Genomic DNA, 22,664 nt, shown 5'->3' with positions numbered 1-22,664 from the left:
TCAATAGGGTTGAGATCCGTTGACTGTGCTGGCCACTCCAATATAGACAGAATACCAGCTGACTGCTTCTTCCCTAAATAGTTCTTGCATAGTTTGGCACTGTGCTTTTGGTTGTAGGAGGAAATTGGCACCAATTTCCTCCTGTTGTAGGAGGAAATTGGCACCAATTAGGCGCCGTCCACAGGGTATTTCATGGCGTTGCAAAATGGAGTAATAGCCTTCTTTCTTCAAGATCCCTTTTAACCTGTACAAATCTCCCACTTTACCACCACCAAAGCACCCCCAGACCATCCCATTGCCTCCACCATGCTTGACAGATGGCGTCAAGCACTCCTCCAGCATCTTTTCATTTTTTCTGCGTCTCACGAATGTTCTTCTTTGTGATCTGAACACCTCAAACTTAGATTAGTCTGTCCATAACACTTTTTTCCAGTCTTCCTCTGTCCTCTGTCCAGTGTCTGTGTTCTTTTGCCTATCTTAATCTTTTCTTTTTACTGGCCAATCTGAGATATAGCTTTTTCTTTGCAACTCTGTCTAGAAGGCCAGCATTCCGGAGTCGCCTCTTCACTGATGACATTGAGATGGGTGTTTTGCGGGTACTATTTATTGAAGCTGCCAGTTGAGGACTTGTGAGGCATCTGTTTCTCAAACTAGACACTCTAATGTAATTTTCCTCTTGCTCAGTTGTGCACCGGGGCTTCCCAGTCCTCTTTCTATTCTGGTTAGAGCCAGTTTGAGCTGTTCTGTGAAGGGAGTAGTACACATCGTTGTACGAGATCTTCAGTTTCTTGGCAATTTATCGCATGGAATAGCCTTCATTTCTCAGAACTTGAATAGACTGACGAGTTTCAGAAGAAAGTTATTTGTTTCTGGCCATTTTGAGCCTGTAATCGAACCCACAAATTCTAATGCTCCAGATACTCAACTAGTCTAAAGAAGGCAGTTTTATTGCTTCTTTAATCATAACACAATTTTCAGCTGTGCTAACATAATTGCAAAAGGGTTTTCTAATGATCAATTAGCCTTTTAAAATGATACATTTGGATTAGCTAACACAACGTGTAGCTATGTAACTATTTCATAAAAAAATCTGCCGTTTCCAGCTACAATAGTAAATTACAACATTAACATTCATTTAGTGTTCTCATATTTAAGGTTAGAACTACCTTTTAGTGTTCTGATACTTTTAGCTTGGAGTTGTATTTTTATGATAACATAGCTACAGTATTTCACCTTTTAATGTGTATAGTATTGCTTACTAGGTGTGTCCAATCAATTTTGTAACCACTCCCTCTTCCAATTAGGGCTAATTGGAAAAGCTGTTCAAAAGAGGACATTGTATTCCTTTTTTTTTACTCCCTGACGAAGGCCATGCAGCCGAAACGCGTCGGTTTTTAAACAACTTTGTTTCTATTGAACATGCCATACTAATAAAGGCATTTTAATTAATTATATGAAGAGTGCCTTGGTCCTCCTTTCTTTTTGATGACCAATTTACCCCTTTTACCAAAGAGCACCTTCTGTCTACCAAAATATACTATAGTGTACCTTAGTAGCGCTTCCCTTCCTCCTCTTTCTACTAATTAACAATGTCTACACTGTATTTCTGATCATTTTGATGTTATTTTAAGTGACCCCAAACTTTTGAACGGTAGTGTACGTTGGTAACCAGTTTATAATAGCAATAAGGCACCTCAGGGGTTTGTGGCATATGGCCAATATACCACGGTTAAGGGCTGTATCCAGACACTCCGCGTTGCGTCGTGCTTAAGAACAGCCCTTATCCGCGGTACATTGGCCATATACCACACCCCCTCGTGCCTTATTGCTTAAATATATTACATTGTTTTAATGATTGATTGCATGACTTTAATAATGATAATTGTCTCTCCCAGTATGGGGGTCCCCACCAGCACCAACTGCCCAGAGACCCCCCAAGAGACCTGCACTCCCCAGCAGAGAGGTGGGCACCTTCAGATCACTCCAGGGCCTTCCCAGGCAGGATGATGGACCAGGAACTAGGACTATGGAAGCGCCAGGCCTCCCACCATCACAACCACCACCGTGACCAACTTCAACACCGCTCCCCACCCTCACAGGATCCCCTCCCTCCCAGGGAAGACTGCCTTGCCAAAAGGAGCAGGAGCTCTGGTCCTGAGCAGGTCAGTCACCACCTATTCTCTGTTAACCCAGAAGTAAAATCTTCCGTAATATGTTAATTTGGTCAGCTGTGTGATTAACTTCTTGGTCTATACGTATTAGAAATCAAGAGTTCTGGGCCTCCCGAGTAGCGCAGTGGTCTAAGACCGAACCCGGGCTGTATCACAACCGGCAGTGATCGGGAGTCCCATAGGGCGGCGCACAATTGGCCCAGAGTCATCCGGGTTAGGGAGGATTTGGCCGGGGGCTTTACTTGGCTCATCGCGCTCTAGCGACTCCTTGTGGCGGGCTGGGCACATGCAGGCTGAACTCGGTCGTCAGTTGAACGGTGTTTGCTCCGACACTTTGGTGTGGCTGGCTTCTGGATTAAGCGGGAGGGTGTTAAGAAGCGCAGTTTGGCGGGTCATGTTTCCAGGACGCATGACTCAACTTTCGCCTCCCGAGCCCGATGAGACAAGATTGACATTGGGGAGGAAAAGGGGGTAGAATACAAAAATAAACAAAATCGAAGTCTCCACCCTAGCAAAAGGATCCATGTGGGTACTCGTGCAAGGCACTCGAAGCGAAGCAGTTTAATTTTATTTTTTTATTTCACCTTTATTTAACCTTGTAGGCTAGTTGAGAACAAGTTCTCATTTGCAACTGCGACCTGGCCAAGATAAAGCATAGCAGTGTGAACAGACAACAACACAGAGTTACACATGGAGTAAACAATAAACAAGTCAATAACATGGTAGAAAAAAGAGAATCTATATACAATGTGTGCAAAAGGCATCAGGTAGGCAATAAATCGAATAATTACAATTTAGCAGATTAACACTGGAGTGATAAATCATCAGATGATCATGTGCAAGAAGAGATACTGGTGTGCAAAAGAGCAGAAAAGTAAATAAATAAAGCAGTATGGGGGTGAGGTAGGTAAATTGGGTGGGTAGTTTACAGATGGACTATGTACAGCTGCAGCGATCGGTTAGCTGCTCGGATAGCAGATTTTTAAAGTTGTTGAGGGAGATAAAAGTCTCCAACTTCAGAGATTTTTGCAATTCGTTCCAGTCGCAGGCAGCAGAGAACTGGAAGGAAAGGCGTCCAAATGAGGTTTTGGCTTTAGGGATGATCAGTGAGATACACCTGCTGGAGCGCGTGCTACGGGTGGGTGTAGCCATCGTGACCAGTGAACTGAGATAAGGCGGCACTTTACCTAGCATAGCCTTGTAGATGACCTGGAGCCAGTGGGTCTGACGACGAACATGTAGCGAGGGCCAGCCGACTAGGGCATACAGGTCGCAGTGGTGGGTCGTATAAGGTGCTTTAGTAACAAAACGGATGGCACTGTGATAAACTGCATCCAGTTTGCTGAGTAGAGTATTGGAAGCTATTTTGTAGATGACATCGCCGAAGTCGAGGATCGGTAGGATAGTCAGTTTTACTAGGGTAAGTTTGGCGGCGTGAGTGAAGGAGGCTTTGTTGCGGAATAGATAGCCGACTCTAGATTTGATTTTGGATTGGAGATGTTTGATATGAGTCTGGAAGGAGAGTTTGCAGTCTAGCCAGACACCTAGGTACTTATAGATGTCCACATATTCTAGGTCGGAACCGTCCAGGGTGGTGATGCTAGTCGGGCGTGCGGGTGCAGGCAGCGAACGGTTGAAAAGCATGCATTTGGTTTTACTAGCGTTTAAGAGCAGTTGGAGGCCACGGAAGGAGTGTTGTATGGCATTGAAGCTCGTTTGGAGGTTAGATAGCACAGTGTCCAGGGAAGGGCCGGAAGTGTACAGAATGGTGTCGTCTGCGTAGAGGTGGATCAGGGAATCGCCCGCAGCAAGAGCAACATCATTGATGTATACAGAGAAAAGAGTCGGCCCGAGAATTGAACCCTGTGGTACCCCCATAGAGACTGCCAGAGGACCGGACAACATGTCCTCCGATTTGACACACTGAACTCTGTCTGCAAAGTAGTTGGTGAACCAGGCAAGGCAGTCATTAGAAAAACCGAGGCTATTGAGTCTGCCGATAAGAATATGGTGATTGACAGAGTCGAAAGCCTTGGCCAGGTCGATGAAGATGGCTGCACAGTGATGTCTTTTATCGATGGCGGTTATGACATCGTTTAGTACCTTGAGCGTGGCTGAGGTGCACCCGTGACCGGCTCGGAAACCGGATTGCACAGCGGAGAAGGTACGGTGGGATTCGAGATGGTCAGTGATCTGTTTGTTGACTTGGCTTTCGAAGACTTTAGCTAGGCAGGGCAGGATGGATATAGGTCTGTAACAGTTTGGGTCCAGGGTGTCTCCCCCTTTGAAGAGGGGGATGACAGCGGCAGCTTTCCAATCCTTGGGGATCTCAGATGATACGAAGGAGAGGTTGAACAGGCTGGTAATAAGGGGTGCGACAATGGCGGCGGACAGTTTCAGAAATAGGGGGTCCAGATTGTCAAGCCCAGCTGATTTGTATGGGTCCAGGTTTTCCAGCTCTTTCAGAACATCTGCTATCTGGATATGGGTAAAGGAGAAGCTGGGGAGGCTTGGGCGAGTAGCAGCGGGGGGGGGGGGCGGGGCTGTTGGCCAAGGTTGGAGTCGCCAGGTGGAAGGCATGGCCAGCCATTGAGAAATGTTTGTTGAAGTTTTCGATTATCACGGACTTATCAGTGGTGACCGTGTTATCTAGCCTCAGTGCAGTGGGCAGCTGGGAGGAGGTGCTCTTGTTTTCCATGGACTTTACAGTATCCCAGAACTTTTTGGAGTTAGAGCTAATTTCTGCTTGAAAAAGCTGGCCTTTGCTTTCCTGACTGACTGCGTGTATTGGTTCCTGACTTCCCTGAACAGTTGCATATCGCGGGGGCTCTTCGATGCTATTGCAGTTCGCCACAGGATGTTTTTGTGCTGGTCGAGGGCAGTCAGGTCTGGAGTGAACCAAGGGCTATATCTGTTCTTGGTTCTGCATTTTTTGAACGGAGCATGCTTGTCTAATATGGTGAGGAAGTAACTTTTAAAGAATGACCAGGCATCCTCAACTGACGGGATGAGGTCAATATCCTTCCAGGGTACCCGGGCCACGTCGATTAGAAAGGCCTGCTCGCAGAAGTGTTTTAGGGAGCGTTTGACAGTGATGAGGGGTGGTCGTTTGACCGTGGACCCGTGGCGGATACAGGCAATGAGGCAGTGATTGCTGAGATCTTGATTGAAGACAGCAGAGGTGTATTTGGAGGGCAAGTTGGTCAGGATAATGTCTATTACGGTGCCCATGTTTACGGATTTAGGGTTGTACCTGGTGGGTTCCTTGATGATTTGTGTGAGATTGAGGGCATCAAGCTTAGATTGTAGGACTGCCGGGGTGTTAAGCATATCCCAGTTTAGGTCACCTAACAGAACAAACTCTGAAGCTAGATGGGGAGCGATCAATTCACAGATGGTGTCCAGGGCACAGCTGGGAGCTGAGGGGGGTCGGTAGCAGGCGGCAACAGTGAGAGACTTATTTCTGGAGAGATTAATTTTTAAAATTAGAAGTTCGAACTGTTTGGGCATAGACTTGGAAAGTATGACAGAACTTTGCAGGCTATCTCTGCAGTAGATTGCAACTCCTCCCCCTTTGGCAGTTCTATCTTGACGGAAAGTGTTATAGTTGGGTATGGAAATCTCAGAGTTTTTGGTGGCCTTCCTAAGCCAGGATTCAGACACGGCAAGGACATCAGGGTTGGCAGAGTGTGCTAAAGCGGTGAGTAAGGCAAACTTAGGGAGGAGGCTTCTGATGTTGACATGCATGAGGCCAAGGCTTTTTCGATCACAGAAGTCAACAAATGAGGGTGACTGGGGACATGCAGGGCCTGGGTTTACCTCCACATCACCCGAGGAACAGAGGAGTAGTAGGATGAGGGTGCGGCTAAAGGCTATCAAAACTGGTCGCCTAGAGCGTTGGGGACAAGGAATAAAAGGAGCAGATTTATGGGCGTGGTAGAATAGATTCTGGGCATAATGTGCAGACCAGGGTATGGTGGGGCACGGGTACAGCGGAGGCAAGCCCAGGCACTGGGTGATGATAAGAGAGGTTGTATCTCTGGACATGCTGGTCTCAATGGGTGAGGTCACCGCATGTGTGGGGGGTGGGACAAAGGAGGTATCAGAGGTACGGAGAGTGGAACTACGGGGTCCATTGCAAACCAAAACAATGATAACTAGCCTTAACAACAGTATGCAAGGCATATTGATATTTGAGAGAGACATACAATAAGGCATAAAGTGATTGCAGGTCATGATTGGGAGAGCTAGCTAAAACAACAGGTGAGATAACAGCAGCTAGTCAGCTAACACAGCAACAGAAGGTAAAAATGGCGACGACTGGGCAGAGAGGGTCGGATTAACTACACACAGATCCTGAGTTAAGGCACAGAGCCGACAGATAAAACACAAGTAAACAGAATGGAGTACCATGAATTAATGGACAGTCAAGCAGGCATCAGCTATGTAGCCAAGTGATCATAGTGTCCAGGGGGCAGCCGTAGATGGAGCAGTGAGTCCTCCACTAAGCTAGCACGCGTTTAAAGTTAGTAGCCCGGGGGGTGGTCTGCTCAGACGGAGGGGGTCTGCTCAGACGGAGGCCGGTTGAGGGCACCGGTTGAGGGCACGTCTGCAGACCAGACGTGGTCGTGTCGACAGAGAATCCAAGCCGGATAGCGATGGCGAAAGAGAGGTTGTGAATTGTAGAATTGTGTTTGCTAACTGGTGCTAGCTTCCTGGCTGCAAGATAAGCTAGCAGTTAGCAGACCGGGGCAGGCAAGTTAACCTTTGGGGGACGTCGCGATGGGGGGGAAGTCTGTTTTTGCCTCTTCGTGCGGTGACGTCGATAGACCAGTCGTGGAATTAGTAGGGTTCCAGGTAGCTCTAGGTAGCTAACAGGCCTAGTAGGTTAGCAGAATGGGCCTTCAGCGGGCGTCACGCCTGAGGGGCCTGTTGGAGTCCTCGGGCAGATTATGTCGGTATTCCAGTCGTAGAGGATCGGCGGGGTTCCGTGCTCCGTACCGGCAGTAAAGGGGTCCGGATATTGTAGCCCAGGAGTGGGCTTCAGTGGTAGCACAGGAGCCCTAGCCGGGCTAGCTTCATGCTAATTGGTGCTTGCTCCGGGATGGAAACGCTAGCCAGGAGTGGTCACCCGGGATTGTGGTTAGCTAGTTGCGAAGATCCAGATGAAAATGTTCAGAGTTTGCGGTAGGAATCCGGGGATATGGAGAGAAATAGGTCCGTTATGCTCTGGTTTTAGTCACGTTGTTCGAACTAGCGAGAGCTTTCCGAGCTAAAGGTTAGCTGATGACCGCTAGCAATGGTTTGCTAACTGATAGCTGGTAGGCAGTTAGCTGGCTATCTTCAGTAGATGGATTCCAGATCAGAAGTAAATAGAAATACTTTAGAAAAAAGCAGATCCACGCCACATTGGGTGAGGCGGGTTGCAGGAGAGTATTTAGAAGTTGAGGTTTAAGAAAGTATTTTTAAAAGATATGCGAAGAAAAAGATGTAAAAAGATATATACAAGGGACATGACAGGACAAAGACGTCTACACTGTCGTGTCCCGTGTCCCTTGTATATATCTTTTTACATCTTTTTCTTCGCATATCTTTTAAAAATACTTTGGGCCAAGGCAGTGCTTATGCAGTGCCAATAAGCACTGCCTTGGCCCAACCTGATACGTCCATATAACCAGTATTAAAAACCCAAAGACCGAAATTACTGCAGCTCGTTATCTCACGCATCCCATTGAGTCTCGTCAGATTCTTCAGTCTACACACAGAATCTGCCCAGGGGAGATTAGTCGCCACCTGAACTAGTGATCGTGACATTACATCTCTTCCTTGGCCGTTCTCCCTGTGTCTGTGTTTTCCAGGAGTGGAAGGTGGGGCAACCCCCCCCCCCCCCCCCCCCCCGCCCCCCCTCAAAAAACATATGTTTTGATGCATGCCAGCAAAGCCACTACACATCACAATACTAAACAATACATACATTTCACTATAACGGTGACAAGCGGTACCCACAAACTGTTAGGGCCTACATAAAGCTATCCCTGTTAGGGCCTACATAAAGCTATTAGGGCCTACATAAAGCTAACAGCAGAGCTTTCTTTTCAGCACCATGGAGTGAATCCTTACCACTGTTACACCTGGCTATCAGAGGAGCCTTGTCTGGCAGCGAAACAGTTAATTCAGCCTTGTTTACTGACTTTTTTTTAAAACATAGCTAATATGGCTGACCATATCTCCCTGGCATATTACATAATTTATGCAGCAGAATATAAGACATTTTTGGACTCACTTTGTTGTGCGTGGCGGTACTTCATTGGTGAATTTTGTCATAAGAGAAAGATTTACAATCCAAAAAGTTGGATGACAGTTCAAAATGTATTTTCCAGTCTGACTTCCCAGTTGCAATGCTTGCGGTTAGCCACTGTCATCGATTCCTTCCAAACAACTCATTGTTGAATTTACGATTTCCAACTTGTTGTGTAATGTTTATGTCCGATAAGCACCGATATGTTTTATCTATAATTTCTCTTCATTATTTCTCTTCATATGACAAGGATTTAAAAGGATTTGTCAGTAGATTGTCGACTTGATTCATGATGATGATTGCTAGCTAAGATTTAGAAAGTATGATGTTGACATGATCAGTCCAATCCAAGCTACTGTAGATATAATGTGATTTGATGTCATTTTATCTGTGGCCAATGACCTTGAGCCCTCTTGGAAGGGGATTTCTAATCTAAGTCTATGCAGGACCCAAAGGGCTCACATTCTCGATGTCTACCCTTACTCAAGGCTGGTGACGTAGTGTCCCCATGAGTGACAGAACACTGAGCCAATCACGGTGCAATGCTCCTATTTTCTGCTGGCCTGCCCCACCACCACAGAAAGCACTGAGCTAGGCTGAAACACCTGCATTTTGGAGTAGAAAGCTGCCCCACCTGCCCTGAATGATGTGTCACCACTGTGTCTATCTGATCCTGGAACAGTGGTTTGAAGCAACTCTAAGTGTAGCTGTGAAATGTATACAATAGCACCACCTTCTGACAGGGATCAAGTATACATCACCAGGATACCGGCTGTTATTACTGTTCTCTCTCACCAGCCCTCTCATCGTGGATCAATGCATCTACCCGGCCCAGACCAGCAGCAATCACCACCCCACTACCCCCCTTCCAAACAAGGCTTCTGGAAACAATCATATGACAGACCTGGTCCTCGCACCCATGCTGACAGGAGGAGCTTGTCTATAGAGTTACAAGTAAGTCAGTTAACAGCCAATGAACTTCAAGAAAGCCATGCTTTATTAAAGACTATGAACCATCCTCTCTCTCTCGTTATTTCAGGAATCCACCAAGTCAGGATTAGGGAGTCTCAAATACAGAACACATCATTCTACCCATTCTCCAGTTCCCCAGGCCCTCTTCAATGGTCAAGACCCCCCTCCTTCCTCCTATCCCCGCCACCCTTCTCCAGCCCAGCCCAGTGGCAACAGAAGACCCCCCCACCATGGATCCAGAGTGGAGGTGGATGACCAGGCCCAGCACCCCTCCTCACCAGCAGACCGCACCAGTGTGCCTTACAGCCAGCACCTCCACCACCAGCATCCCACATCACCCCCCTCAGTACCTCAGCACAGCCCCCCAGCTCCACGCTCCCACAGACAGCAAAGGGATCAGACCCCCTCCCAGCCCTCTGCTACAGAGCCTCCCCACCGCAACAGCAACCACAGAGATGGATGCTGCACCACCCTGAGCTCCTCCAGCCCCTCTGGCCTCTCCAGCTCCACCACTCCTAGTAAGGCCAGTGGGAAGAAAGATCCTCCTCCCAATCAGAGGAGCCCTGACATTGGCACTTGCACACCCCACAAACGGGGACCAAGGACACCCTCGCCCAGTCCCACACCTCCCCCTCACTCTGCCTCCCCCACATGGCTAGGCTCAGGCGCTCAGAGGTCAGAGATGAAGCCTAGCAGGGCCTCAGAGCCTCAGACCCCACCCAGCTCTCCTACTGTCAACAACAACAGACCTACTGGCAACAGGCCAGAGCTGCAGCCTCACAGACACAAACAGACAGAAAGGAAACATAAGGAAAGGAGAGCAGAAAGAGGTGAGGAGGGAAAGAGGGAACAGAAGAGGAAGATGGAGAGGAAGATGGAGGAGAGGACAAGGAGAAAGGAAAAAGAAGAGAAAAGTGGGGATGGGGTAAAGAATAAAACCCATAAAGTAGAAGAGGGGAGGGACAAAGTGGAAAGGAAAAAGAAAGAGGAAGAGAGGAAGACAGAGAAAAGGGAGAAGAGCCTTAGGGATAAAAAGATGGAAAAAGCAGAGAGGAGATCCTCAAAGTCCCTACGTAAATCATCCCTCCCTCTGTCAGTATGGCCTTCCTCCCCTAAGTCTGGATCTATGGTTCCAGGGACGCCAAGGAAGCCAGGCCAACCCTCCCAGACACCATCCACCCCTGGCAAACACATACACAGGGAGAAGGCCCAAGAAAGAGGTGGAAAGTCCCATGAGCACAGCTCTCCAAATAGCTCAGAGACAATCCCACTTTTTGGCCCGCCTGCAGCCCATCCCAGCCAACCCACACCCTCCGCACATCCACCCAAACACAAAAAGTCAGAGAGGGGAGGGACCCTGAACAAGTCAAACCCAACTCAACCCAAATTCCCAGTCAAGGACTCACCACTACCAGCCTGTCCTCCACTCACCACCACTCACACTACCACCACCAACAACAACATCAGCACCAACACGACCAATAAGACCCGTAATACCAGTCCTCAGCCCACCAGCCCTTCAACATATTCTAAATGCAGCCCAGGGAGGAAGGCTGATTTGACCCCCTCCACACTCTCATCCAAAACCCCAGCAGCTCCCCCTATGGCTGGGTCAGGGGGATCCATCCAGAGCCAGACAGAGATATGGGGTGTTAGTCCAGAAGGCGGGGTCCTGCGGGCCCCAGATCTCCAACCTGCGGCGGGGGTGGGCAGTGTGGAGGAGATGGGAGACAACCCCCCTGCCAGCCCCCCTGTTCTCAGCTGGCAAGGCTCCCCAGCATCAGCGCTGAGTGAGGAAGAGGAAGAGGAGGGAGGAGTGATGAGGAGACCTGTCCTGCAGCCCAGCCCAACCCACGGCCCGCCCCTCTCACCCCACCATGGGAACTCAGAGGGGCTCAATGAGAAGGCCGAGGGTGTCGGTGAGGGGAGGGGTGCTGATGACCTTCGCCATAGCGACCTGGCCAAGCTCTATGGCTTGCCTGATACTCCCAACGGAGTGGAGGAAGACGAGGAGGAGGAAGAGGAGGACAGTGGTGGCGACACATCGTCCAGCTCTCTGCCTCCCCGTCGGCCACACCTTCACCAGACAGGAGTTGCTGATGTCTTCAAGTCTTTGGCCTCGTTCCTGGGGGGCCAGAGGTACACATATCGCGGCGGTCCGTTTGGGCGTCCTCCTCCTAGCTCCATGGGAGGAGTGAAGTACTCTTCATCCCTCGCCATGGATCCAGAAACCAATTGTCAGGACCAGCAGAACCCCTCCCCCACATCCAACTCCACCACGCCCCCAAGACTCACTAGCCAATCATCCACTCACACTACCTCAGATCCGCCTTCCAAACCCCGCCCTCCTTTAAACCTCGACCAACCACAGCTCTCCGTGGGGGAGCGCACAAAACAGAAGCACGCGAGATTGGAGGAGATTCTGAATGAGAGAAAGAAAGAGAAGACTAAGGGTGTAGACAGTGGGGAGACGACCGGGTCTCTGAGCGCTGAGTTTAGACTGACCACCACACACCGGCTGCCTGCCACCATCAAGGAGGAGCGGGGACAGAGGGAGGCACGCAGGCAGACAGACAGAAAGAGGGAGCCAAGCGGTGCGAATGGAAACAGAGATGGGGAAGGGAAGAGGAAGAGAAGAAAACAAGATAACAGCGTCAGCAGTCATCAGAGGAGTGGAGGAAATGAAAAGAAGAACGTGGAAGAAAAGTGTGACAGAAAATCAGCCTCTATAACGCTGTCCTCATCTACACCTCACCCCAGTCGCCCAGCCAAGCAGCACAAAGACACTAAGAAGAGCCGTCCCATTCAGGGGAACCTTGGCCTCCAGAGCAAAGACATCCAGGGACAGAAAGACAAGACGCACACAGGAAACTCTGAGCAGGGGGCACAATCAACAGAGATGAAGAATGAGAGGCGCAGTGAGCCTCAAACCAAGACGTCCACACCAGGCAGCAACCCAGACATATTGGCAACAGCATCCACCACCAGCTTTATCAACACCTCCTCCCCTTCCCCCACCCCGGCTGCCTCTGCTGCCCCAGTGAGGAGGACCCCCTGTCCCCTGGCTGCTGCTGATTTCCTCAAGCTGAAGGCTCTGTCCATGGGCTCTCCCAAGGAGCTGAAGATCCGTCTGATCAAGGTGGAGAGTGGAAACCGAGAGACGTTCATCGCCTCCGAGGTCGAGGAGCGCAGGATCCCACTAGGAGAGGTCAGCATCAGACACACAGCCAGCGAGGTCGTCAGGTCCTGCAAGTGAGTACATGGTACATGTGATGTACAGTACCAGTCAAAAGTTTGGACACACCTACTCATTCAAGGGTTTTTCTTAATTTTTACAATTTTCTACCTTGTAGAATCATAGTGAATACATCAAAACTATGAAATAACACATATGGAATCATGTAGTAACCAAAAAAGTGTTAAACAAATCAAAAAATATTTAAGATTTTAGATTCTTCAAAGTAGCCACCCTTTGCCTTGATGACAGCTTTGCACACTCTTAGCATTCTCCCAACGAGATTCATGAGGAATGATTTTCCAAGTCTTGAAGTAGTTCCCACAGATGCTGAGCACTTGTTGGCTGCTTTTCCTTCACTCTTCGGTCCAACTCATTACAAACCATGTCAATTGGGTTGAGGTAGGGTGATTGTGGAGACCAGGTCATCTGATGCAGCACTCCATCACTCTCCTTCTAGGTCAAATAGCCCTTACACCTCCTGGAGGTGCGTTGGGTCATTGTCCTGCTGAAAAACAAATGATAGTCCCACTAAGTGCAAACCAGATGGGATGGCGTATCACTGCAGAATGCTGCGGTAGCCATACTGGTTAAGTACGCCTTGAATTCTAAATAAATTACTGACAGTGTCACCAGCAAAGCACCATCACACCACCACCTCCATGCTTCACGGTGGGAACCACACATGCGGAGATCATCCATTCACCTACTCTGCGTCTCACAAAACCCGGAGGTTGGAACCAAAAATGTATAATTTGACTCATTAGACCAAAGGACAGATTTCCACCAGTCTAATGTCCATTGCTAGTGTTTCTTGGCCCAAGCAAGTCTCTTCTTCTTATTGGTGTCCTTTAGTAGTGGTTTCTTTGCAGCAATACAACCATGAAGGCCTGATTCACGCAGTCTCCTCTGAATAGTTGATGTTGAGATGTGTCTGTTACTTGAACTATGTGAAGCATTTATTTGGGCTGCAATCTGAGGTGCAGTTAACTGTAATGAACTTACCCTCTGCAGCAGAGGTAACTCTGGGTCTTCCTTTCCTGTGGCGGTCCTCGTGAGAGCCAGTTTCATCATAGCGCTTGATGGTTTTTGCGACTGCACTTGAAGAAACTTCCAAAGCTCTTGAAATTTTCCATATTGACTGACCTTCATGTCTTAAAGTAATGATGGACTGTCGTTTCTCTTTGCTTATTTGAGCTGTCCTTGCCATAATATGACTTGGTCTTTTACCAAGTAGGGCTGTCTTCTGAATACTACCCCTACCTTGTCACAACGCAACAGATTGGCTCAAACGCATTAAGAAGGAAAGAAATTCCACAAATTAACTTTCAACAAGGCACACCTGTTAATTGACATGCATTCCAGGTGACTACCTCATGAAGCTGGTTGTGAGAATGCCAAGAGTGTGCAAAGCTGTCATCAAGGCAAAGGGTGGCTACTTTGAAGTATCTAAAATATAAAATATATTTTGATTTGTTTAACACTTTTTTGGTTACTACATGATTCCATATGTGTTATTTCATAGTTTTGATGTCTTCACAGTATTATTCTAAAATGTAGAAAATAGTCAAAAATAAAGAAAAACCCTTGAATGATTAGTTGTGTCCAAACTTTTGACCGGTACTGTATATTTACTACCAAGACATTTCATTGGAGGAAGAGAGGTTGTGGCACAAAACAATGAAAAGTGTATTAAATTAAATCTTATTGAATTCTCCCACTTCATTTGTCTCTTTCTCTGTCTGTTTAGGGGGGCGAAGGTGAACGGGAAGTTTCGAGAGTCCTATCTGCTCCCTGCTTTCTCTGTCAAGCCTGTCCTTAGCACCAACACACCCATCCCACGAGAGAAGCTCAACCCCCCCACACCAAGCATCTATGTGAGTTCACATTCTAGGGGCGCTGCACTGCGGCTGACCCTATGCACCAACCTGTCTGTGTGGGTGTCTTGGGGGGGTTAAGCAAAAAAAACATGCAGCTCTGTGTCTTATGACAATAGACCATAAAGTAATCTTCTTCTTCTTTCCCCCCCTCTTTTCTTCTTCATTCTCATATCCATTACTCATGTATCAGTTCTGTATTTGTGCAATGCCTAGTTGATGTATTCCTGTGTTGTCCTGTGTGTCTGTGTCCAGTTGGAGAGTAAGAGAGATGCCTTCTCCCCAGTCCTCCTCCAATTCTGTACCGACCCCAAGAACCCTGTCACTGTCATCAGAGGCCTGGCTGGATCACTACGACTCAGTGAGTTTGCCCATTTCTATTTTTCTCAGGGCTAAAAGTTAAAACAGCAACATAATTTATCATCTACTCACTATACTTTTGTCTCTCTTTCCTCTCCCTCCCTCTCTGTCAGACCTGGGTCTGTTCTCCACTAAGTCTCTGGTGGAGGCCAATGCAGAGCATGCTGTGGAGGTGAGGACCCAGGTACAGCAGCCTGCTGATGAGAACTGGGACGCCACTGGTTCAGCTCAGACCTGGCCCTGCGAGAGCAGCCGCTCACACACCACCATCGCCAAGTACGCCGCGTACCAGGCCTCCAGCTTCCAGGAGAGCCTCCAGGTTGTGGATGAACACACACACACAAATATCACACACAGAAACACATAATGCTTACATATACCCCCCCCCCCCCCCACTTCCTCTCTTTGCCCAGCTAAGTTCATGTGCCTAAATGTGTCTACAGGAAGAGAAGGACAGTGAGGATGAGGAAGAAGAAGAAGAGAAGAAGACTCTGTCTTCTGACCCATCAACCAACCCTGCATCTGGCCCCAGCAAAACCAGCCCTACTGTGGTTACTAGCAAAGCAACTCCTACCAAAGTTGCCCCTACCCCTATTGCTAACACACTCAGGTCACCTCATAGTATCCACAGCATACTGTGCAGTCGACTCCTTATGAAATCAAATACAATACTTTTAATCAAAACAAAATGTTCTGCCGTTATTAAAGACACTTCCTCTTTCCTATAGGCCGGAGGCGAAATCAACTGGGAAGATTATCAAATTCGGCACCAACATCGACATCTCTGATCCTAAGAGGTGAGATTAGCTTTACATGTGGTTGATTGTTTTAGACAGGGCTAAGGACACCCTTAGAGAGGAAGTAGAGTGTTAACATGTGTTTGACATGTGTTACCAGGTGGAAGCCCCAGCTGCAGGAGCTGCTGAAGCTACCAGCCTTCATGCGTGTGGAATACAATGGAAACATGCTGAGCCACGTGGGACACACCATCCTGGGCATGAACACCGTCCAGCTCTACATGAAGGTCCCCGGCAGCCGTACACCTGGTCAGTGTCTGAGTTATATTGGTGTGTGTTTATAGGCATATTACATGCCTCTGTCCATTGGCTTAAATAGCTCTATTTGTCTGTTTTCAGGCCACCAGGAGAATAATAACTTTTGCTCTGTGAACATCAACATTGGGCCGGGAGATTGTGAGTGGTTTGCAGTCCATGAACACTACTGGGAGCACATCAACAATTTCTGTGAGAAGTGAGTCATGGTTGTTTTTTCGTGTGAGGGTCTGTCTTCAAATTAGTTAAGCATTTTGAGCTGTTCTACTCATTGAAAGGCATAACAACAGTGACTCAAAGGGGATTTGAACCAGAAACCACCACTTTGTTACCATCTCTCCTCCCTCCTTCAGGTATGGAGTAGACTACCTGACTGGGTCCTGGTGGCCTGTTCTGGAGGACCTGTACCGCTCCAACATCCCAGTGTACCGCTTCATCCAGAGACCAGGTGACCTGGTGTGGATCAACGCAGGGTCCGTCCACTGGGTGCAGGCTGTGGGCTGGTGCAACAACATCGCCTGGAACGTGGGACCTCTCAACTGTGAGTTACTAGCAGTGTCCAGCAGGACATAGATAGGAAATGGGAGCTGGGTCATACACAGTGCAGCTACTGCATCTACACTATCCTTTACCTCAGTCATATTCATATCAAAATCCTTTTGTGTGCTTTTCTACTGTAAAGTATGTGTGTGTCGTCTTTGCCCTTGCAGCATACCAGTATCAAGTGGCTCTGGAGCGCTTTGAGTGGAATGAGGTCAAGAAGGTCAAGTCCATCGTTCCGATGATCCATGTCACCTGGAATGTAGCCCGCACTATCAAGATCACCGACCAAGAAACCTACAAGATGGTCAAGTGTGTGTGTGTGTGTGTGTCCCTCGTCATCTATCTAGTATGAATGTTTGTTTCTTGCTACACCTTACCTCTCTGTCTCTCTGTCTCTCTCTGTCTCTCTCTGTCTCTGTCTCTCTCTCTCTCTCTCAGACATTGTCTCCTACAGTCCATTAAGCACATTCAGGTTCTGAGAGACCAGCTGGTTGCTGCAGGGAAGAAGATCTCTTATCAGAGCCGTGTGAAGGACGAACCAGCCTACTACTGCAACGAGTGTGACGTAAGTCGTGTATGCCTGTATCAGACCTGCTATGAACTACCATGACCCGAGCATCTTACCAACAGAGTGTTGGTGTATGCCTTTGGTTATTTCTGCAGTGAGTGATTGTGTTGTGTCTGTGTGCAGGTGGAGGTGTTTGACCTGCTGTTTGTAACTAGTGAGTCTGGCAGCAGGAAGACCTACATGGTGCACTGTGAGGACTGTGCCCGGACTGTGTCCAAGAGCCCCTCGCTGGCAGGAGTAGTGGTGCTGGAGCAGTACTGCATGGAGGAGCTGATGAGAACCTATGACAGCATCTGTGTGGTGAGACATATACACATACACACACACACACACACACACAAACACACAATTTTTCTATGTGCTGTGAAGTTATGTCCATCATATTTACCCCCCTTTCTGTCTGTCTTTTTCTTCCTCTTTCTCTCTCCAGACTCCATCACCCTGCTCCAAGTGAGGCATCCTCCCTGTTGTCTGGCAGCCATAACCAAAGCTCCTACTTAGTGGCAGCACAGACGTTGTCTTCAAGGAATACTACTACTGCTAACACTTGGTGAACAGCCAACCATGTTTACTCAGTTTTGTTTACATCACAATAAGATATCGGCCATCAGCCATCAGCCATCAGCCAATTGAATTCCAGCTCACTGTTGTCTTCCCCTCCTACCAGCTGCTGATTGGACTTGAGTCTTGAGATAGAATGACTAGACTGGTACTACTATTTGTTAAAACATGTCAGACAACTACAGAAAATGTGAACATTGTTAGCACTGGAAATCAGGTCTTATTTAAAACGGACACTGCTGTGATTCAAAAGCGTCAAGTAGCCGGTATATGGTGCATTAATTCAGGTACTTTTATGCAAATCCAATGGAACTTTTTTACACCAATCTAGTTATTCTATGTCCATGAATTTACCGTGTTGCTATGGTAACAGCAGGGGAATTGCTTCACAAGCAAAGTAGCTGATAGTCTCATTGAAATCCCATTGTTTTGGTTTGGTTTTCTATTCAGGTGAACGCTGACATTTGTCATTCTTGTCTGTATACTCTTTGGGGTGCTATTTCCATTGTATTTATTCTGACCTAGATATTTCAAAAGTTTTACCAGCCTAAAAGTACACCACATTGGCCTTGTGAACTGTATTTAGATGAAAGCAAATTAGAAAATCAAACATGCAGGCACAACTTTCTAAAGCATTAGGAATATTAATTTAAGAAATTGTAAAAATATATCTGAAATACGGGTTAACTAGAACTAGAGGACTAATCTGGTTTCACTCTTTGTTGGAAATCTGGTGTGTTTTAATGTGATTTTAGTTTTTGCATAATAATCCTAAATAATGTTTGGTAGAGAGAGATGTGATTGCTACAATTCGCCCGAAAGAAGATCCCCTTAACCTTTTTCTTTTTCTAATGGGATCATTCTCCCGGTTTTATACCTCTTTTCTGGTTGCTATCTCCTTTTCTGGATTACAGAGAAAACGAAGAATTGTAAATTGTGTCTTAATTTATAATTGTATATGTTTGTTTTCTTAAATGTATTTATTGCATATTGATGGTGCTTCTCTGGGGACACCAGATATTTGTAAGTTTTCCTATTGTGGGTGGACGGGGAAGAGCAAACAGAGGGAGGTTGGATTTTCATGGTGCTCAACCCCCTCTTGCCTCGTCACCTCCTCATTAACTGTGTATAAATTATCTATGAATATAAGGCAAGGAATATAACTTCAACCGACAGGTTGGTGCTTAGAACCGCGTCATTACAATTACCGGTAAATGAATAGAATGATGTCTTTGTACTGTATCTAACTGATAAACACAATACCTTTTTCAACTTTTTTGCATTGTACGAAATTCATAAAATTGTGAAGCATTTGTGATTGGCAGTAGTTGTAGTTTTAGCCACATTTAAAATAGACTGATGTGTAGTGAGGTTTGGGTTCCTTCAGTGTTCTGTCCTCATGAGTATAATTTCAAGGTTGTAATCTTGCTCCTCATCCACTGACTGTTTTTATTTTAAGCTGTGCTGTTTTAAAACAAAATAAAAAATATCTTACATAGACCAGACCTGTCTTAAACACTCTGTGATTTTTCTGTGACATTATTGTGAGTATTATTGATACAATAAAATAAAATGTTTTGAGAAAGGTTTATTGTCATCGAATTTGTGTCGCGGCCTTGATGAGAGGCCTGGATAGTTTTTGAGTATTATGTCTGAGCTGATTATAACTTATCTTATGAAGGGAGATTTATTTCATCCCTAGAATCTACCCACTCTTCATTCCCTGCTGATGTTAATGCCACCCATCATTGTTTCTGTCATATCACTATTTTCTTCCTGCACTTTGCCTGTTTTAATACAGTACATCAACCAGAATGTCCTTCATTACACACAGAATGTTAGTGTTTGGATTACTAGTGACTTTAGAGTAACTTTAAAGGGTTTACTCCCAGTTACTAAGGAAGAGAATGTTACTAACATACTGGTAATGATTTATCTCTCCCCCTCTAATCCTGCTGTGTTTTGCCAATGTCCATTTTTTTCTTTGTTGAGGGCATGGGAATAAAACACCTCTAGTTTAAAGAGGATGCAGGGACACCTCATCCTAGACAAATGGATAGAGCAGTGAATATCCAAGGATAGGAAGACTGGCCTTCCTCCTCTAACAACCCTCTAAACCACAGGTGTCAAACTCATTCCACGGAGGGCCGGGTGTCTGCAGGTTTTCATTCCTCTGTTGCACTTGACTGATGAATTAAGGTCACAACTCCCCACACCTGGTCGTCTTAGTTGAAAGGAAAAGCCAAAACCTGAAGGCTCTAGGCCCATCATGGAATGAGTTTGACACCCCTGCTCTAGTTCCTCATCATACACATACAGTAGGGCCCAAAATGATTAACTCCCTTGATAAAGATGAGCAAAAATGACAGTATAAAATAAATAACTTAAATACTAAGCTATATTGTATGCTCACAAATATTTGGAAATGTTATTATTTTATACTCAAAGAGATTTTGTTTAACAAGTAATCACATTTTTTCGAAATAATATAGGGGTAAAAATGATTGACACCCCTGTTTTAAATACCTTTCAATACCTCACCTTGCGAGGATAACAGTACTGAGCCTTTTGGAGAACACATTGGGATGATCTTAGACTATTCCTCCATACAGAGTCTTTATAGGTCCTTGATATCTTTTGTCTGTGCTTATGGACCATCCTCTTAAAACCAAACCACGTGTTTTTAATGGGTTTCAAGTCCAGAGACTGAGATTCCCATTGTAACATTTAGATTTTGTGACCATTTAAACATTTCTTTGTGGATTTTGATGCGTGTATTGTGGTTATTGTCTTGCTGGAAGATCCACTTGAGGCCAAATTTCAGCCTCCTGTGAGAAGCTTGGTAGAGTTCATGATGCCGTTGACCTTAGCAAGAACCCCAGGACCAGTGGAACCAAAATCGCCCCATAACATTAAAGATCCACCACCATTTACAGTAGGTATATTGGGTTCTTCTCTGTTTATGCATTCTCATTTCAATGCCAAACCCACCACTGGTGTGTGTGGCTGAAGAGCTGTGTTTTCACCTCCTCTGACCAACACACCGTTTCCAATCTGTGTCAATGCATTTTAGCAAACTTCAGGCATTTAGATTTGTTGGATGACATGAAAATGATGCTCTTTGGCCACAAAATCAGAATACAGGAGCAGACAATAACCACAGACCTACTGTAAAATATGGTGGAGGATCTTTGATGTTATGGGGCTATTTGCTTTCACTGGTCCTGGGGCCCTTGTCTGTTATTTTTATAGCATACAATATAGCTCAATATTTAAATTATTTATTTTATACAGTCATTATTGCTCATCTTTATTAAGGGTGTCAATTATTTCGGTTCCACTGTATCTCTTTTTCTCTCTCTGACACAGACACAGTCACAGATACACACACACACACACACACACACACACACACACACACACACACACACACACACACACACACACACACACACACACACACACACACACACACACACACACACACACACTCCTCTAGGAGGGCTGCAGCACTGAGGTAATAGCAGCTACACATCGAACAGAGGGAAAACATATATCTCCATTATTCTCTGAATCCTCTAAGGATTTCCCCCTAACATTCCTGGTCTGGCTGGTCTTCCACACTCCTAAAGGCTTTTTTTAATCACCCCTCTTTCTACTTCTTCTCCAGTCCCTCCTTCATCCAATCACTCCCTCTATCTCCAGAGAGAGCGCCTATCTGCCCTCTGAAGAAATAAGTAAATAAACACACTTGCCCTGACTGTGATAAAAAAACAGGGGGGAAAACCCAAAGAAAATACACATTTTCCCCCTTTGAACTAAACCCCCACTGGTCTCTTATCAGTCTGGCGATCCTCTCCTTCTCCTGTAACATCACTTTGTTCCTCCCCATCCACATGTCCACTTTGTTTTCTGAACCTGGTGTTCTGTTCTTCATCAGGAGGGCCAGTCCCCTTTCCTTCTCAACCTTTAAAGCAACCATGTCTTATATGACCCAGCCACTGCCCCTACTTTCTACACAGCTCTCTGTTCATTTGTTTAGTTCTGTTGTGTCTTGGGGTCTGTTTGCTGTAGCACCATGGGAATGTGTGTGTCTTATCTTTGTGCAGTCAGTGTGTTCACTCCCCATCTTCTAGATCTCACTCATTATCAGATAGGAATGTACAGATCTGTCTTATGTAAGAAGTAGCCCAGAAAAAATGTATCCATGTTCCGAACATGTATAGCAAGTATAAAATACACGTTCTGTATCGGTTTATCTTGCAATGGAGAGACAGTACATTAGATGTGGATGTCGATAATGGAAGCCCCCCGCACCTCTCTGATTCAGAGGGTTTGGGTTAAATGCGGAATGCACATTTCAGTTGAATGCATTCAGTTGTACAATTGACTAGGTATCCCCCTTTCTCTTTCCATCTTATTACCATCTCACAATATTACAAATACATTATTTGAAATGCTTACATTTACCAACATTTAGGTTCAGAATGCTCCACTCTGTTTGTTCTCTTGTGTTTAGTGGTTGTACTAACTGCAGCAGAAGGTAGTAGCTAGTGGTTGTAGTAACTGCAGCAGAAGGTAGTGGTTAGTGGTTGTAGTGACTGCAGCAGAAGGTAGTGGTTAGTGGTTGTAGTGACTGCAGCAGAAGGTAGTGGTTAGTGGTTGTAGTGGTCGAACCGCCCTTGCTGTCTCTGCCTGGCCGGTTCCCCTCTCTCCACTGGGATTCTCTGCCTCTAACCCTATTACAGGGGCTGAGTCGCTGGCTTACTAGTGCTCCTTCATGCCGTCCCTAGGAGGGGTGCGTCACTTGAGTGGGTTGAGTTACTGACGTGATCTTCCTGTCTGGGTTGGCGCCCCCCTTGGTTTGTGCCGTGGCGGAAATCTTTGTGGGCTATACTCGGCCTTGTCTCAGGATGGTAAGTTGGTGGTTGAAGTTATCCCTCTAGTGGTGTGGGGGCTGTGGTTTGGCAAAGTGGGTGGGGTTATATCCTTCCTGTTTGGCCCTGTCCGGGGGTATCATCGGATGG

General features: G+C 46.5%; 1 protein-coding gene across 3 annotated transcripts in view; it reads left to right on the top strand.

The window, feature by feature from the left end:
- Positions 1-19,222, top strand: part of LOC129863997 (lysine-specific demethylase 6B-like) — a 40,399-nt gene extending 21,177 nt beyond the window's left edge. For all 3 annotated transcript variants that reach the window (XM_055936509.1, XM_055936508.1, XM_055936511.1), the window contains exons 5-19: positions 1,896-2,162; positions 9,268-9,423; positions 9,509-12,693; positions 14,427-14,553; positions 14,809-14,914; positions 15,027-15,232; positions 15,357-15,523; positions 15,642-15,710; positions 15,811-15,959; positions 16,050-16,164; positions 16,319-16,506; positions 16,676-16,817; positions 16,947-17,073; positions 17,200-17,376; positions 17,507-19,222. In XM_055936509.1, the coding sequence (XP_055792484.1) occupies positions 1,896-2,162; positions 9,268-9,423; positions 9,509-12,693; positions 14,427-14,553; positions 14,809-14,914; positions 15,027-15,232; positions 15,357-15,523; positions 15,642-15,710; positions 15,811-15,959; positions 16,050-16,164; positions 16,319-16,506; positions 16,676-16,817; positions 16,947-17,073; positions 17,200-17,376; positions 17,507-17,530 (5,205 nt within the window). In that variant the 3' untranslated portion in view covers positions 17,531-19,222. The remainder of the gene's footprint in view (positions 1-1,895; positions 2,163-9,267; positions 9,424-9,508; positions 12,694-14,426; positions 14,554-14,808; positions 14,915-15,026; positions 15,233-15,356; positions 15,524-15,641; positions 15,711-15,810; positions 15,960-16,049; positions 16,165-16,318; positions 16,507-16,675; positions 16,818-16,946; positions 17,074-17,199; positions 17,377-17,506) is intronic.
- Positions 19,223-22,664: the final 3,442 nt, after the last annotated feature.

The sequence above is a fragment of the Salvelinus fontinalis genome, chromosome 10 (genome assembly GCF_029448725.1).
Source record: "Salvelinus fontinalis isolate EN_2023a chromosome 10, ASM2944872v1, whole genome shotgun sequence".
Classification (NCBI taxonomy): Eukaryota; Metazoa; Chordata; class Actinopteri; order Salmoniformes; family Salmonidae; genus Salvelinus; species Salvelinus fontinalis.
Note: the sequence above shows the minus strand (reverse complement) of the source record. Positions and strands in the feature narration are given on the sequence as shown.